The following is a 19,123-nucleotide window of genomic DNA, read 5'->3' on the forward strand; positions in this document are numbered from 1 at the left end:
TGGAGGAAACGGAAGAGGGGACATAGTAAGAGCACGTCTCTCACTGTAGGGACTTCTGTATTCCTATCCATATAACCTGCACTCTCATACCCTGTAATAAGGCCATACAGTTGCACCCTGATCAAACTGGAGGTTGTGCCTGGGAGCATGGTGAGGGAGGAATGCTACATAAAAATAACTATAATGCTGCTGCACATCATGCCCCTGTTCTGCCCATGTAGGATGAAATGGCTCACAGATGTAGATGAAAGGAGGGTATGGATTAACAGTACAGTAGGCACTATATGTAACCTCTCCTTATTTGCTGTTAACAATCTTAATTTTGTCAAGTTTTCTTGGTTACCCACCCTCATTGTTACTGTTGAGGTAAATCACCACTCTCAGAAATCTTGCATGGTGATTGCTGAAAGCAACCACTGTTGAAAACCTTCACCACTTTATGGGGTTCAGGTCTAACCAAATGACTGCTTTAATGAAATCTTGGAACACTTCCAAGTGCTTGCTCTCTAAATTCACCACTGTTTTTTTGGCATTCTTAATTTCAAGATGTCACATCATAGGGCATTATAGGGTTTTGGTTGCATTCACAAGGCATCAGCATTCTCTGGGTTCAAGCCATAAATGGCATGATTATTTAAAGGATGTAACTCTAGAACAAATATGAAGTTCCAAAACTATTGTTCAATGTATGTGACATTCCACAAAGATACAAATACAAATAAAGCCTGCAGGATGAGATTAAATGTGGAAAAAAAATGTTTTGCTGCAGAGTTCTTCTTTTGAGGCTTGAAATCAGGATATTATTTTGCCATTGCAGGATACCCCTGGGTTCGTTGTGAACCGCCTTCTTGTGCCATACCTCTTGGAAGCAGTTCGTCTATTTGAGAGAGGTAAGTAGATTTGACCAGTTTAGATACATGGAATTATGTATGTGTTCCACTGAACTCTCAAGACCGAGCACGAAGAGTATGCATTGAAAGGGAGGGGCAGAGATGAGGATGTAAGGGGCAAAATGTGTTTAGGACTTGATTCTGGGATTATTTTTGAATATAGTGCGATTTCCCAAGTATCAACCCGCATTGTCTAAAAAGGTGTACTTGTGAAAGTCCGCCAAAAAGGAAAACAAAAGGAAAATGGAGGAAAAGGCGATGTGAATTAAGAGGAATTTCTTTAGAAAGCGAATTTAAAAGCAGTTTGTAATATTGCCCATGGACACTGCTTGTTGGCTGCAAGGGGCATGAGTCACATCTGGGAAATTTAATATTTTGTACTGTTAAGTTAATTTCCTAGTTGTAAGAAACTCGTATGCAACCCATATCTGGATTATGGCAATGATATTTGCCACAGGTTCCAATTTTGACCTGTATCCTACGTGTCTGGAATGATTAGTGCTTTCTTCACTTTTCAGGCCCCGTGGATGGAGTTTTGACATTAGATGTCAGGGTAATTTTTCATTTTTATGCATAATCTCCTCAAAATGTGAGTCCCCCAGCACATTTAGCTGGATTTGTTTTTTTAGGTCTGTTCTTCGGAGTGAGTGGGAACCTTTTTCCACACTCGCTCCTTTTTTTACCCCGTCTTTTGGGATACGTTGTATTTCTTTTTGTAACTCTTTCTTGGGGAAATGCGTTCCTCCATGTTTCATGGAATCTGTCTTTTGACTTTTGCTACACACAGCACCATCTGCAGTGCGACTGGGATCCCCTTGGGCTTCCCTTTTTTATTTTCTGCTATTTTCCTTGTGAGAACCTATGTTCCCAAGGGCAGGGGGCTATTTAGTAACCTTCCTAACTTTTATATTGTGAGATCAGCACACCTCACCTTATGTGGAGTGCTGAGGGGTCACACAGTATTCCCTTTCTCACTGCTCCTGTGACCTTTTGGTTACAGTGACGGGCACATCTGAATGGCTGGTGGCAGTGGTTTTAGCCTAGCTACTTTTGTGAACGTTTTACTCCCAGGCTGTACTTAGCCGTGGTAGTGTACAGAAGGGTCACCAATGACCGCAAATGGTTGCTGTATTATTTTATTTTTTTGGCATTTCTCTTTTGCCTGTCCCTTCTTGGTCCTTTATCTGCTGTGCTGGGTGGGGGAGGTCCTGCTTTGACATTTGACGTCAGCAGGAATCCTTTGCGAAGCCTGCCAAGGCTCCAGCGTGTCTGTGAGGACAGGAAATGGGGAGGAGTCCAAAACTCTGTTGTTCTTTGTCTTCAGGTGTGCCTGCCTGAAGGGTCTGCTGCTGCATCGTAAAGGCATTGTGCTGCAACTTCTTCATACTGTGAGACTGAAGGTAGAACTTACCTAGAGTCGCTTTGCGGCTCCTGTGTTGCTGGAGTGCCAATTTCTGTGGTTGGGCGTTCGGCCAGGCCTCTAAGCCTGTGGGGCTTCAGAGAGCCTTCTATGAAGTCTCTCATCCTTTTTCAAACAGAGACTGTTACTTACTTGCAACTGAAGACGATTTCCTCTCGAACATTTGAACTTTCTACAGCTGTGCCTTACCTGTTTTGCCCTCCGATCTGACTCTGAGACCCTCATAACTAGATAGGGATGGACTTTTAAAGTTTTGACCCTCTGAGAAAATATTGCTAAGTATGTACTTACCGCGTGTTGTATTGGTTTAATTTATTTTACCTTAAACAGTTATTACTAAAGTATCTTGCTTACATTTTGAATTGCACACTCCACTCTCAAAGTATGCAAAAGTGGGTTACTGTGATTATTCACTTGGTTTTTCAATGTGCTTAGTGAATGTTCTAGTACTTATATTTTACCTTACCTTAGTAAATGTAACCATTCTTTTTATATACCTTTACTATATCAGGGTTCTTTGGGCCAGTGTGTGTACTCCAAGTTCTTTGTACCACCTACAGCCCTTTTCTCCCTCCTAAGATAAGCATGGCTGTTCGGCTATTGCTACCAACATACTTGTGTAGTTCAGGTCTATACATAGAGTTGGAGCTTTGTCTCCCAAGTGTGAGTCTTCTAAAGTCCTACCAAACAGTAGAAAGCCCATTTTTAAGAAGTCTCCACTTCTGTAGGGACGTTCTTAGTGGGGCAATTAAATCATTTTCGGTTTTCATAGGCACCCTGGGCCAGTGACTTAATTTTGAAGCTCAGTGGGATCAACAGGGCCTCTCACAGTTCTGAAGGAGCTAGCGACTGAGGCCAGTCAGAAGAAACGCCAGTGGGGATAGGGAAGATGCAGTAGGCCTACCAGAGGTATGGCTTCAGTCATCTTGCACTGGGAGTTCGCCTAGTGCTCCACCCTGTCATTCTACTGAGCTTTTGCCCAAGGTACATCTTCAGCACTCTAGCTCTAAAGAGGTATTATGAAGTTCTGCTTTGGCAGTCAGTCTACAGCTGGTTCCTGACCAAGAGATCTACGCAGCCTAATTGTGTAGGAATTTGCACTGGGGTTCTCTGCAATGGCTTATATGTACCTGTCACTGGGACGTGTGCTCAGGTGCCCTGCAAGACCAGCTGTGAGGCCAATTTTGCTCTTGCAGCCTATGTTCCCTGGAATACATACGTCTGATGATACATTAGCCCTCCTGGTGCAAATGGACTTGTCTGTGCCATCCAGAATGGCTAAACTCTCCCTGTTCTTGCCACTTATGAGTATTACCTAATTTCACAGGTGTCTGAAAAGAGGGCTCTATTCTTTTGTTTCGCCAAGCTCACAGCATCTGTTCCTGGTGACCTACATAATGCAGGGAACGTGAAAATATCAGGAAACACATTTACGCATCAAAGTATTTGCCTCCGATTACGCACATGCAGGTACAAGGACAGGATTGTCCATGCAAGTACAGATAATAACATAATGAACTAGGATAAACTCTCTCCCAGTTGGTTGAACTACGGGGTCCTGGTAATGACCCTATTCTGCCCAGGAAGGCTATATTATTAAAGGCTATATTATTATCCGATACAAGTGAACGGGTCAGTAGAACAAGCATGCCCCCTTATTGCTCATTGTCAGATCACAGATTACATAAGTACCACACCTTAATTGTTGTAATACTTTCTTTTATGATTTAGAACATATACATCTATTTACTGGTTGTGTATAACGTAGAGCACCAGATTGTACAAATAGCGCAATACAGATTGCAAAACGTACAACAGCAAGTTAAATTCCTTGCACAAGAGTACATAGAGTCAACCTGGTACAAATTCAACTGTCTGTGTCAAACACGACAGGGGTCATATCACGTAAACAAGTGCAATAGATACATATAATGAACAACAGTTACAGACAGTAAAACCATTAGTAGCACTGTGACTCAAGAATTAATGTCTACACCACAGTGTTTCGGCCTTTTGTAGGGGCTATAATCTAGCCATGTTCTTATAGAGGCCTTCGTCAGGACAAGAGAGACTGTGACGTCTACGTGTTCAGTGGATGCGTGTGGGGCAGCATTTAGGCCACAGGAAGAGTAGTATGAACAGTTCTTCAGTGCCATCTGCCCTAGCTCCAGCAGGACATGTCCGTGAGCACACGCCAGAAAGCGTAGGTCATTCCCGCTCCCAGATCGGGCTTTACTGTCTTCCCCACTAACTCCAGGAAGTATCAGCCCAACGTCAGCCTACTGTGCGACGAGTTGCAGGTTTGACCGCTCAGCCCATAAGGTCACGCTATTTCAGCCCGACTTCATGTGCCTTGGAATCCTTGGCACACCAACGCTACCTAGAGCCAGGTGCCCAGTAACCTCCCGCTAAGAGACATTGGGCCTCATCACGACTTTGGCGGTAACTCTTAAAATCGGCAGTAACGATATTAGCGCCGATTTTAAGGGTCCGTCGGATCACAAGTCCAAATACCGCTGGCGCCATTACAGCTGGCGCAAGGACAGCCGGCTGTACAAGCGCCGGCCATAATAGGGCCAAGGAACCATTCGCACTAAAACATCAGCAATCATGAGTCCGGCGTAGACGCAATTAGTGCCAGAAAAGCGGCAGATAATCCGCTGAAAATACCTCCAGCAAAAAGCTGGAGGTAACAGAACACAGGCCACAGCAATAAGGGCCCAGGTGGAACCAATGCAAATCAGAGGCCTACAAAGGAGCCACCCATGCACAACACACCCTCCCCAACACCATTCCACCAGCAGGCGCAGGGAGCAGACTGCAATAAGGGCTCAGGTGGAACCAATGCAAATCGGAGGCCTACAAAGGAGCCACCCATGCACAACACACCCGCCCCAACACCATGCTGCCATTTGGAGCCGGGAGCCTTGATGCTGACTTCTACCTGCTGCGCCTGGAGCTACAGAGGCCAGCCAACCAGGCACAGGTGCACCAGCTGAAGGGTCAATTTTATGCCATTGCCCAAGTCCCGAATGTAGTAGCAGCCCTGGACTGCACACATGTGGCACTCGTACCACCCCAGGCACATGAGGCTGCCTACAGAAACTGGAAACAGTACCATTCCCTCAACATGCAGATGACATGTGGTCCTGGCCTCACCTTCAGCCACTGTTGTGCCCACTACCCAGGATCCACCCACGACTCCATGGTCCTGCGCAACAGTACCCTGCCGGCGTACATGGAAATGCACCGAGGCCAAAACACATGGCTACTGGGTGAGTACAAATGTATACCATAAAGCATGTCAATCCACAACTGATGGTGCCTGTCACGGAATCCATTATTCCCAATAGGTAGCACCATTACTGCAGCATTCACATTCAAGCACCTTGCACGATAAACCTTGGGCATGTCCAACACAGCAGAAAACACCCATGCAGGATGCAAGAGACATGTGGCGGCACAGTGACATATGGAAGCCCCACCACAATAAAGCCTCCTGTGTGAGTAGCACCATGGCTCCCAACACTGACACAGTACAGAAATCCCACCCTGGCCACCCGACAGTAATGAAATTCTAAACCATAAGCTGGCACATCCACATATGCACCCCACATAAGTCGGCTAAGTAATGGCAATGTACATCCCACGAAGACTGTCCCCAGAATGGCCTAGCAAATGCATGGAGAACAGTACAGAATAGTGACAACCAGCAAATGCAACTGTAGCCAATGGATTTGAGTACTGTTACATCCAGAAACATAGGCGTACCAAGTGGAGAGTATCCCATTGATTCAATTGTGCCCGTAGGACAGCACACCCACAATGTTATAGACCAAATGACAAATATGGCAAATCACGCTGATGACAGAGCTCTGTACACCCACTGGACTTACCTTGTCCCCATACCGTCTTTCCCTCCCGTGCAGGTGATTCTGGATATTCCCAGTACATGTGGCTCATGACCCCTGTGCGTCATCCACACATGGCAGCGGAGCGGGCATACAACCTTGCCCGTACTCGGATCTGCGTGGAGAGGGCATTTGGACTGCTGAAGGCACGCTTCCGGTGCCTCGACCGCACGGGAGGGGCCATGATGTACGCACCAGAAAAAGTTGGCAAAATTGTACTGACATGTGCCATGCTGCACAACATCTGCTGTCGCAGAAATGTGCCACTGCCCCCTGATGCACATGTGCAGCCACCTGAGGGTGATTAAGTGCCAGAAGGTGTTGCACATGTGCAAAGGATTGGGCTGAGGGAGGGGAGGTTGGCCAGACAGGGATTGATTGATGTATTGTTTTAGAAATGGGTAATGGTTAAGTTGGAAATATGTCACTTCAACATTAAATTGTATTTGTAACAATCACTACTGTCCATGCATTGTGATTTTTCTAACGTGATTTATTTACAGTCCAACAAACCCCCCTCCCCCAGTGAACACCCAGCACACAATCCCCCCTCCCCCCAGTGAACACCCAGCACACAATCCCCCCTCCCCCCAGTGAACACCCAGCACACAAACCCCCCTTGCCCCCAGTGAACTACCCTCACCTGTGCAGATAGGCACATGTCTTATCAGGGCACCAACAATGATGCCATGCACCACTAGGATGGTCGTGGGTGCTTTCCTTTTCCGGGCCCCTCTGGTGTGCGTGCCCTCAGGTGGCGCATAGACCGGCGCCTAGGAGATGGCTCGAGGGAACCCTCCGTGGGTGTGGTCGAAGTCGAAGGGACTGAAGTGACGGCCAGCATGTGCTGTCGCATGAGGTTGTTTCCCTCCCTTGTTTGCTCAGCAAGTGCTGAGACTGCCTCGGTCAACTCCCTCACTCGTTGCCCGAAGCCTGTCAGGGCAGCAGTACATTGTTCAACAACTCTGCGTGTGCACGCATTGTCACGGGCTATGTATTTGCATCCATGCCGTATTGATGCACTGACGGCCTTGATGTGACGACTCTGCACCTTGGCCATTGATTCCACCCTGGCCTGTTTGGCCTCAATAATGTCGAGTCGGCCCTTCACTGCAGCCCCTGTGACGAAGGGCACCCCTGGTGTGTCATGTGCTGGCCTGCGACTTGTGCGCTGTCGGGTGGGGGTCTGCATGGGGACATTGCGCCGGCTTGGATTGGGCTGCCAGGCTCTGAGTGCCGGTCTTCTGGGCTGCCATATGATGGAGTATCCTCGTCCGGCTGTGGTGTGCGGATACGACGCAGAGGCAGATGTGGGTTTTGTGGAAGCTGTGTGCCTGGCCTTGGGCTCCCCTGGGGTGTGACCATCCCTTCGGCGTCGCTGCTTCTGGGAGATTGCTGTCCTCCTGCCTGATGAGCACGTGGAGATGTTCCTCCCACGTCGGGTTCTGATCCACTGCTCTGTCCCTCAGCATGGGGGCTGTGACTGGTGGCTTCCCCGCGGCCATGTGGGTGCTGCTGCTGTCTGGTAGGGCTGCGTTGGGGTTTAGTGTGGTTGGCCTGGTTCGTCTCCCTTCAGTGCAGCCTCTTTGTGGGGTGGTGGTGCTGGTGGAGGGGCGGTGCCGTGGGCGCTGTGATGGTGTGGCCTCCCCCCCATCATCTTCATCCTGTTGGGATTGACGTGTTCCTGTGGGGTACATAGGGTGTGGTTTGAGTTCAATGCTACATATATTTGTGTGATGCAGTTCATGCCAACAAGTGGGATTGAAGACAGTATCATTCACGCGTTCTCCTTGCATTCTGTTATGTCGCCATGTGGTGCTTGTTTTGAGTGGGTATGGAGGTAGACTGCATGGGAATGTCGGAGTGACAAGATTGCATGCGTGGTTGGGGTGCACTGCGCTCAGGGTTTTGGGGGTGTATTCATGCATACTTCAACTCTACGTAGCTGTCCTATGGCTATGCATGTCTATCCCCAGCCCCTGTCATTCATGCACTGAACGTGCAGGGTCGTCTAGGCAGCACTACGGTTCAATGGATGTAGGCCTCACTTATGGGTGTATGCAGTTCCTCACACACATTTCATCCCATTCATTCACTTAGGTTCTGCATGTGTGGTTCTTTCAGCTGCATGCATTCGGGGTGGGACTCACCTGCTGTTGGATCGATGCCAGTGCCTTCCTCCGCTACGCCAATGCCCTCAATGGTGCCAACATCTATCAGGGCACTCATTTTCTCCTTGCATGGTGTGAGTTCGGGTGGGGGTGGTGGTGGCCCTCCTCCAGTGCCCCTGCTTGCACTCCTGTGCTGTGACAGGATGCCACGGACTCGCATGTGCAGGTCGTTCAGGCGCTTGCGGCAATCCTCCCCATCCCGGGGCACGCGCCCCACAGCAGTGACCCTCTGGCTGATGTTGCGCCAGATTTGTGCTCTGCGCTGGCCACTTGTTTTGCGCTGCTGCAGCTCCTCGTGGTGTGTCTCTGCCTCCTCCGCCAGCACAGCTAGCTCCTGGTCACTGAATTTGGGCTTTCGCACCCTGTCCAGGGCATTCTTGCCCCTAGTGCGCTCCTGAGACATGTTTTGGGGTTGGATGGCGTGGATGGCTTCCTGGGGCTGTGATATCCGCCGGATTGTGATTTCCAAGATGGCCGCCGCTTTGTTTCCCATTCCGGCGGCAACGCATTTCCCGCACACTATGAGCGCGATATGGCAGTATCGCACGGTGCGCAGAATTTAAGGGTTTGCGCTATTTGCGATAACGCCATGGACCAGGGCGCGTGCACGATAAGTCGTGATTTGGCGGATTGTCTGCCGGGGACCTTGGCGTTAGTGCTATTTACGTCCGGTGGACAATCCGCCACATTACCGCCGAAGTCGTGATCAGGCCCATTGTCTCTCTGGGCCCACATTCATCTTCCTGTGAGGGGTGCGCAAGGTTTTTACACACGATTTGGCTGGCGCGAGCGGGGTACGCAAGCGTTTTTAGTGCAATTTCGTTGTGGGGGTGCTGTATGCTGGTCCACTGGCCTTTGCGCCATATTGTGGATTTGTGCAGCTGCTTTTTCCGCAAGGGACGGTGTTGGGGGCGTAACTGGCACTGCTGGATGGTTGCTGCTCCATGGCTGGATATGGATGGGGAAATCCATAAATACGCGGTGCGTGGAAATGGGATTTAGCGCACACGGCTGGTGCACACCCCCTCTCTGCGCCAGCCGCATGCGCTACTTCTACGCGAGAATCTATGAATTACCCCCTTGGTATTGTTCGCAAGTATCTGGACATTGGGCCGCTTCCACATTGCCCATTTGGAAAGACATGTTGACACAGCACGCATTTGAATATGGGGAGAAGCACAAACGCAGAGTATGGTGCATAATCTTCATTGTGTTACCCAGGAATATATTTCATGGTTTATTTTTGTATGTCCTATTATAGTTTACACAATGTTATCGGTCTACCTACCTGCCAATAGAGGGACATGTTATGTACAATAAGACTGATCCCTCAGCTGTAGGGCTACATTTACTGCAATTAAGTAGGTCGTCAGAAAGATCTGGTACTGATGACAATTTATAATCCTTGAGCAGTGTGACTTCAAAGCTCTGTCGCAGGGACAAATCTAGCCTCTACGGTTCTTTAGTTACCCTGCTGCAGTTAAAGTAACGCAAGACGACGGCTACCAGAACACACTGCTCCTTCAACAAATGCCCAGTTCTGCGAATGTTGTGCTGTGACATGGGCTCCTCGAATCCGCAAAATAGTGAGCGCGCATCCGTACTGCATGAGAAGTGTCTCCTTTACCATCAAAAAATAACTGCATGGCTTTGTAGCCTTGATTTTGTTTCAGGCTCTGTCCTTTTTTTCCCAGACATTGCTTGAGCAAAACGCTCTACCATTACATTTGTTGCATCTGTTTCCTCTAGCCATAAAATGGCTGGCGATACAATTTCAGGTTGGGGTCACCTGTAACTCAGTCCTAGTGCTGTTGTGTGTGGAGAGGGCAGCTACGGCTGTGCTGTCTTGGGTCCGCAACCCCCTGCCTGAATTATTTCCTGGCACTCTTTGGGGCCTGGTGGCGATTTAATTTACAAGCTTTCAGCATTCAAGTGGCAGTGCAGGCACATGATCCTTGGGTGTCCTGTCTGGGCCTGAGGCATGGGAGGGTGCAACCAGTGGTCGAATTGTACAAAAAGAAGTAGTGGACCTATGTTCCCTGCTGGCCTGCCGCTGCTCAACACAAACCCCATCACCACACCCCCTCCCACGCACAATCCAAACCCCAAAACAAACACACTTCCTGTTAAAGGGAATGTTCAGTGCACTTTTCAACTACTTCCTACACTTTTATTTTAAAACAAAACCATTCCGGAACGATTTCTTTTTTTTTTGTTTGTTTGTTTTTTAAACGTGTAGGAAAAGTAAAACTTAAAATAAAATAAATTAAAAAGTAGAGGAGTACCGCTCCCATCCACTTGACCACTGGGCCTTTTGATCTCGTACTTAATAGGTTACAATTCAGACTGCATCTCAGCACTTCATGGAATTCAGTGTACCTCTCCACAAAAGCAGAAAGCTGTTCTTTGAGGTCCGTTTTTCTGTACCCCTCGTCAGAATGAGATGTTGTTGTTAGCAGTATCCACAGTCTATTCATTTCAGCTTTCTTGAAACACTGCAAATGCACTAAATCATAAGGGCAGTAATGGCATCTTCAATTAAACGTTTTTCCAGTTAAATACTTGATGGTGATTGAAAATGTGAACGCTATACAAGGCTTTATAAAGCGCAAAGTCTATCTTCATTCAAAAACAGCCATTCAGCTCTCTGCTACTACTTAGTGGACACATCAGCAAATGGCAAGCACCAAACTATACAAGTGCTTTCCCTGCCTGGTCCAGTTGTGCACTGGATAAAATGCCCTTAAAAATGGATTGTCCCTGACAACAAACCACTTGTCTCAGGCAGCTGCATTACTCCTACGTTGGTCCCCTTTCCTCCATACTTGTGGGGACATTCTGTTGCATCAAAAATATTATTGTCCTTTTATTTTCACCGGGGCCAGTACCTGTGGCATTCGCCCCGCCTTAATGAGTCCCGCATCCCAGCGCATCACCCTTCAGTCCTTTTCTATGCAGAGTCGGGGTCTGATACACTTGCAACATTGGGCTTTAATTTTTTCTCAAATTGTCCTTCAATTTGTCTTCCTATTCCTGTTCTGCGTCAGCTTTTTTTTTCCTCCACCTATGCTGGAGCCTAAGTGCTTCACCTTGTTTTCCTCCTCCGGGCAACATTACGTGGCGACGGATCCTTACATTCTTTGTCTCAAGTGCCTGGGCCCAGACAATTGGTGGGATGCCTGCTTCTATTGCGACTCTTTCGGTCCGCGCACTTCAGAGAAGGCTTGTTGGGTGGGAGGAAGTCTTCCACTGCGTGCCTCCGGTACATCTTTGAAATTTCATTGAAGAAAAGAAGAAAAGTCCGGTAAGTACTCTTCCTTTTAGGGTACCCAGGACGGGTGACTCCGTCCCGGGGTCATCTGGTGTTGGGATGCGTCTAACTGGCTCTAGTTTTAACCGGGTTTGCCATGAGGTACCCCAAACAGGGGTCTAATATGCATACCAGAGTTTTCCTCCGAGGTTGCCCTGTGGAGGCTAAGCGAACTGGGGTTACTGCCAAGGATCCTGAAAAAAGGGCTAAAAGAAGCACTAGCAAGGTCGAGGCTCCCCAGTCTGGGGCTTAAGGGACGGATTCCCCTAATAGGGGCTAAACATTTTACCGGGCTAGCTGAGGGAGCAAAAAAGTCAGACGCACGTAACGGCTCTGCCAAGGATCCCTCTAAGGGGGCTAATCTTCATTTCAATGTTCCTAAAATTCCAGTTAAAACGACAATGTCTTCTGACAGAGCTGTGACGCAGATCACTTCAGAGGTTAACAAAACTGCACCTCAGCCTGTGTCGACGGTGATGGCCATTTTGTCGGGGCCTTCCGTTTCCGCAATTTTGTTGTCCTCTGGGTGTTAAGGTCTAGAGGCCAGGCTCAAGTCTATGCCTCTGGTGAACCCTTTCAATCCACTGTGGGCTGGAATACGAGAATCCCTCTTCCACCAACTAGAACACTTTCACTGACATCAGCCCTGCTGCACTATGTGGATCCGTGTATGGGTTGGGAGCTAGTTTAGACTGGCTCGTGGAGATAGTCCTCTGGACCGCCCAATTCCTATGCCACAGCATAGGCGTCTTCAGAAGGCTTGTTCTTCAGTGGCTTCCAAAACCTGATGCATTCTGATCCCATGAAGGCGTATTTTAGGAACCCCTTCAAATACATTATCACTGTGCCTCTGGCCCATAGGGGAAGGCCTCCCCTGCTACTTCATATGAAGCCAGTGGAAGTGCCTCCTACTCCACTTTCTCCTCCAGTTGAGCGGCCTCCGAAGACCACCAATCCTGATCCGGCACGCTCCCCAGCGTCTGCTGATGTTCCCGCCAAAGTGGACTGAGCAGACTCTTATGAAGATAGAGTGGAACCGCCCTCTTCTCTCAGGGCGTTTCATGATAGGGTGCTAGACCTGATGGCTTTTTTGGACATCCCAACTCCTGATCCCTCGGCACTGCAGGAGTGGGTGTTATCGGGGGGCCCTTAAGCTCAAATCACAAAAGCGGTTGGGCCTTTTCCTGCAAAAAAGACATTCTGGCAGAGGCTTTAGAAGGGGTAGAGAAGAAAGTTTTTGAGAATGCAGGTCTTCGGCTGTGTTGGGTAAATACAGAGGCTGTCCTGTCACGCTAACCAAGTTATGTAGAGAGTTGTCTGAGTTCGAACAATCCATTCCACAGGATCATCTTGACAGTTTCAGGACTGGCTTGTTCAATGCCAGAGTCTTGGCCCAGGATTTACTAAAGGCGGCAGCGCGTCATGTAGCTATCTCTGCGTGCTGCCTCATAATCGAGAGTTGATATCATCTGCCTGGCGTGGCTTCATGTGAGCAAGTTTTCAAAGGAGGTTCAGGAGAAGGTCCTGGACCTTCCCTTTGTGGGCAAGGAGCTCTTCCACAGTTCCACCAACGATGACCTGACAAAGACTAAGGCTAGCACTTTAACTGACAAATCTTTACCCGTCCTTGCGAAGCCTCCAACCGCCAGATCATCTTTTTCCAAGAAGTCGAATTTCCACTCAACATCCTTCTCTGGGTTCCGAAGGTTTAGGACCGCAAGACTCATCAGCCAGACCGTTCTGGTACTAGCCCTCGGTGCAAGCAGCACAGGCAGAGTGGTAGGCTTTTCTCCCACTCCTCTGCTTTTCTGCCAAATCCAGTACCCCTTCCACAGATAAATCTGCCAAATGATGGTTTCCAATGGTCCCAGGGCACTCCAGTGAGCGGGGTTTTAGCTCGTTTCACATTTAGGTTTGGTGGACCATCACGACAGATCACTGGGTCTTGTTGGTCGCTCGTTCCTGTTTCCATCTGCCCGTTTCCGGCGATCCTGCCATCCTGTCGCCCTTTGCATCAGACATGGTTCACCTCTCTCCGTGTCAATGTTCAGAAGCTTCTGGATTGGAACGCGATAGAACATGCTCTTCCGCCAGAAGAGGGCGTGGGGTTTTATTCCTGCCTTTCATTTTTACAAAACCCAACCAGGCTGGTCTGTACACTATCTTGGACCTGCCCAATTTCAATCTCATCTCTGCAGTCCACAAGAAAGATTCAAGATGATCACGCCCATGCAAATCCGTTCCTCCCTCTTGAAGGATGATTGGCTCTGCGCAGTGGATATTCAAGATGCGGACCTTCATATTCCGATTTGGCGTCAACACCACAGATTCCTTCCATTTTCGGTAGGGGCTGTGAATTTTCAATGCAGAGTCCTCTACTTCGGGTTGAGCTTGGCGCTGCAAGTCTTTGCGAAGATGATGATTGTAATATCAGCATTCCTCAGACTCCAAGAAGTTCATGTCTATCTGTATTTGGATGACTGGCTCCTTCTGAGTCACGGTCCCTGTACGACAGCGGCTCACTTGCAGTTGCTTCTTCATCAGCTTTTCCGGCTGAGATTGTCGGTGAACTGGAGGAAATCATCAATGACGGTCGCACAGGACCTAATTTTCTTGGATTTTTGATGGCATACGGTCAGTGCCAGGGTCTTTCTGACCGTCAATAGGATGAGGGACTATCGCAGATGTGGTTGGTGTTCCTCATTTCCACCCACAGGTCGGCGTGGTGGTTTCAGAGGTTCCTAGGGCTGATGGCCTGGTGTGTCTTAGCCCTCCCTCTGGTGAGGTTGAAACTGAGACCTACTCAACTAACGCTCAGATGGAACTGGCCCCAAGAAACAGATCCAGACTCCTGTTTAATTCCAGTGGTCAGATTTCTCCAGTCTGTCGGGGACTCCCTTATGGGATCCATCACTGCAGGTCACATTAACAACGGATTCATCCTTACTCAGGTCAGGGGCAACGTTCAACCATCTGGAGGCTTTCAACCTATCGTCTCATCTGAACTGAGATCACTATATCAATTTCCTAGAGATTAGCCAATTTTTCTGGCCCTAAATGCTTTACTGCCCTCATTCTCCAACAAGGTGGTTCGGATTTGGATGGACAACTCTGTGGTAATGTTCTATGCCAGTGGTCCTCAAACTTTTTTGGCCGGGGCCCCCACTGAGCAAAGTTTGAGCAGGCCGGGCCCCCCCAAAAGTGCCAGATGGGCATTATGTAGAAATCGCTGTGAACTTTTGTGTGCCGTCACCGCACCCTACTCCCAATACAGACCATGGGCTCTCCCCACCACTATGCCAGTGCTGCCCCCCATCCTATTCCCACCACAGTCCCATAACACAGGCATACACACACCCATAAACATTTAAATAAAAAATAAATCACCATAAACGTACCTTCTGCAGGGGCCTGCACGTGGTTGCTAAAATGCCCCGCTCCAGGTTGCTCTGCCATATGTGCGAGGAGGTGCAGGAGCATCCCCTCGCACATAAATACATGCAGTGCCCCAGCCAGCATTTCCAATGAGCTATGCAAGGCTGGCAAAGCAAAACACCCCCAGCGTTGCATGGCTCAGTGATCATGTGCGGCTGGGGAAATGAACTGTCGAAGGCAAACAGTGTTTTCCTTTGACAGTTCAGCCAGCCCAGGAGCACTCCCTCAGCTGGAAAAAGCAGCTGAGGGAGTGCTCAGTGTTTCACTGGGCTGGCTCCTCGGCTCCTCCATAATGGGTGAGGTGGCCAGTGGGTGGACGCCCCCTCACCCATTATGGATGAGCCGACAGGCTTGGACTGGCCTATAGGGCAATAGGGCGATGACCGTACCAAAAACGCAAAATGCAAATGTAGGCCAGTCAAAATAGGCCACTTTTTTTGGCCAATGTGGGACAGTTTGAGGAGTTACTTCACTATGCAGCTAGTAGTTTTGACCATTGTTGCTGAATAAATATTCTTTAAATATCACAGTTTGTTTACATTTGAACAAAAAACAACCCCTTGGGTACTATTCAAACAGCCTGTGACTAAAGGACTGAATATCCATTTGCAACTACTGGCCATTTTTTCATTGGTGCCTAAGACCGTTGTAAGGTCCAGTCTGACCATGTGAGATACCCCTTCCCATTTCCTCCAATCTAAAAAAAAAAATAAAAAAAATATATATATATATATATTATATTTTTTTACATTTCATGCTGGGCACTGGCGCCACCCCTGGGATGCGCCCCACAGTTTGAAGACCTCTGTTCTATGTGAACATGCAGGGGGGCACCAGAGCTCTGCTGCTAGTGAACTTGGCCTATCAGATTTGGGAATGGGCAGTGCAGAAATCTGGCTGTAGGCTGTACATATTCTGGGTCTGCAGAAAATACAGGCAGACTCTCAGCCGCCGGTCGGTAGCAAAATACGAGTGGGAATTGAACGAGCAGGTTCTGTCCCAGATCTACTGATACATCCCGTCCCCTTTCCTCCATCCTTATGGGTGTCCCCCACCATGGGGGCGTTACCGGAACCTTTGGCATGAAAAATTATTAAGCTTTCTCTTTAAATTTATTATAGTGCGCAGCCCTGTTAGTGGGAACGCCTCCCTGGCGACTCTCCTCATTCCCTTTTTCTGCACGGACGGTGTCGGACTTGGCAGCTAGGTGCATAGACTTTTTAACTTTCTGCGTTCTCCCCGTTGTTTTGCTTTTCAATCTTCTTCACCTCCCTTCGGTGCCTCACCTCCCCAGGCGCATGGCGACAGGAGGATTCACGAGATGTACGTCCTGCGACTGCTCGTTCCTGGCCTCGGACCCCCAGGCACTCAGTCTTGAGTGCCTGTGGCCCGACCACCGCTGGGACGCCTGAGCAGCTTGCAGCTCTCTCGGCCACTGGGCATTGCAGAATTGGTTGTCACATTGGAGGGAGATCTTCCACTCTTCTCCTCCAATTCACCTTACGGACTTTGTCTCCAGGGCCTCTTGTCAAGACAAAATATGCCTTTTGTTCAGTATGGCTCTGCAGCGAAGAGACTCCTTTCCAGGGTTTTTCACGGACAAGGGTTCCTTGGAATCGGGTTCTGACAGACCAGAGACCATCAAGGCTACCGACTTCCAGGCCGTGGGACTCTACTGGGAAGTCCACTGAGGGGCGATAAAGCTGGTCCTCTTCAGCCCGAAGGGGCAAGGGATTGTCGTGTTCTGCCTCCAAGAGTCGGTCCTCAGAACAATCCAGCACGACTACCGGCATAGGGCCAGAGGGTGCACAGCCTACCAGAGTTTCCTCCGAGGTCGTGATTCAGGGCGTTTCGACTACCGGACTGCAGGCCGAGGGCTCGGCACCTACCAGCGTGATCTGAGATTGACGCTTCTGTTTCAGGTTCAAACCCAAGGTGTGTCCTCTCATGTCGGAGCAGGCACATTTAACAGAGCCTTTATGCCCTCCTGCCTAGGGCATGGCGTGGCGCAAGACCACAAGATGGCAGATCCTGCTAGGCAGGCAGCCATTTTCGATTGGAGGCATGTTCTTGCCCATTGAATGGGCCTTGCAAGAAGGTTCCAGTCCCCTTCCCTCTGGACGCGGCGGCGGAGTGTATGGTGCAGGTGGGTGGTCTCCGCAAGGATGCATCTACCCTTCACAGCCTTACAACTACACGCTTCACACGCCTCGGCACTGCAATCAAGAACGGAGGCCTAGCGCTTTGGAGGGCCGGGCTCCTCGGGACCAGGTGGCTTGCAAGGACCACTTCTTTGAGCGCTTCCTCCTCCTTTTGAGTTCCCTGCAAATGACAGGGCTCCTTAAGGGCATTTTCAAGGAGGTGATCTCGCAAGTTGTGCCACCCTGGCATCCTCCTCTGGGCCCCTCCGCCTGTTCCTCCGGCGCTGCTGTTGCCAGTGCCCATCTCGCCTCCCCCGGTCCAGGTTGCCGGTTGTCCATACCCCTCCGCCTCCTCCTGTACCATCAACGCCTCCCCCTCAGCAACCTTTGTATCTTCCGGATCAAGAGGGGACCCCTGTTAGGCAGTATTATATGCAGTACCCTTTGGGAACACCACACACAATTAAGACTACAAGTGACCGAACAATTTCACCTTTGGTACAAGCCTGTACTACACAGTTAAAGTGGTAGCAGTGGCTGAGAAGCCAGACGTATCTCAAGAGTAAGTAAGTGAGTGGTATCAAATAGTTACACAAAGGACAGCAATTACTATGATTCAGGCAAACACTGACTCAAGGTTTTCAAGTAAAAGAATGTACATTTATTTCACTCTTCATTCGTATAACATTACACTATTATAAGCAGTTTAAAAATCAGACTCTTAATACACCACAACACTTCCCTTAAATTCCAGACAAGTTAAGCTCACAAAAATGAAGTGGGAGCAAAATGGCACTCGAGCAATTTAAAAGGGAGGGAAAGACAAAGTTAACAGGAATTGAATCACACCAACAGGTAAGTACTCAGGGCAATTGAACAAGAGAGACTACAACAATAAAATCAGATAGAAAAGGCTTAGGGCCAAAGTCAATAGGTCAAAAGTCTTTTGCTCAAGATAATACAGTTAAGGATAGTTTGTGGTAAAGTTCATGCCACGGATTCCGGACGAGGTTGGTTGGTAGAAATGTTAGTTCAATGAGAAGAGGACAACCCCCCGGATTGGAGAAAGATTTCAAATACTTTCACCGCGGCTGAACGAAACAAACAACCTGCTTTGCACAGTACCTTTAAAACAGAGAGGGAGCTGTAGCTGAGGCAAACGTTCCTGGTAGTTCCTGCAGGCTCACGGTTCCTGAAGCGACTGTCAGACTGATCAGAAGTAGGAAGACTGGAGGGTCCTGCACTACCCAGGGAAGAAACCAGAAGCGGAGCACAGTGTGCTCCTTAAAACTCAAGCAGGGTCCGACCTTCCTGGCTATTCAGCCCACTGTAGCTCTGTACAGCGAATTCGACCAGAGCAGGGGTCCTGGCTTGCAGTTTGGGCGAACTGGTTGGTCCCACCAGCTCAAGGGAAGAAGTTTCCTGGAGGATCTTCTGTCGTCGGATTCTGAAGATTTGTTCCTGCAGCAGGGCTTCACCAGGCGGTTCAGTCGTTGTAGGGGTCCTCTTCCATCAGTTCCTCGTTGGTTCTATCGTTCCAGTGGCGACTCTGCTCTTCCAGTCCCAGAGACCTGGTTTTTATGCATTTTTTGCCCCATTCATACAGCCTGGCTGTCAATCACACAGCAGGGTGGCTGTCTGGCAAGGACAGTCACCCAGCCAATCAAACAGGAGTGCGACTTGGGTTACCAAGGGAACCCATGGCAGGGGTCCTAAGACCCCTCCCTCACATCCTGCCTACCCAGACTTTCAGGCGCCTTAAGGAGGGCTTCTGTGCAGAAGCCCGCGAAAAGATGGCAAACAAAGAGACCAAGCCTGGTTTGGCGCGCAGAGTAAAACACGAGA

The 19,123-nt window shown here is 49.1% G+C and overlaps 1 protein-coding gene across 1 annotated transcript in view; it reads left to right on the top strand.

Annotated features, from left to right (window-relative positions):
• Positions 1 to 19,123, top strand: part of HADH (hydroxyacyl-CoA dehydrogenase) — a 525,417-nt gene that overhangs the window by 370,444 nt on the left and 135,850 nt on the right. Inside the window, exon 6 of the mRNA XM_069630865.1 lies at positions 818 to 890. Coding sequence (XP_069486966.1) covers positions 818 to 890 — 73 coding nt within the window. The remainder of the gene's footprint in view (positions 1 to 817; positions 891 to 19,123) is intronic.

The sequence above is a fragment of the Ambystoma mexicanum genome, chromosome 6q (assembly GCF_040938575.1).
Source record: "Ambystoma mexicanum isolate Mex_15411 chromosome 6q, UKY_AmexF1_1, whole genome shotgun sequence".
Taxonomy (NCBI): Eukaryota; Metazoa; Chordata; class Amphibia; order Caudata; family Ambystomatidae; genus Ambystoma; species Ambystoma mexicanum.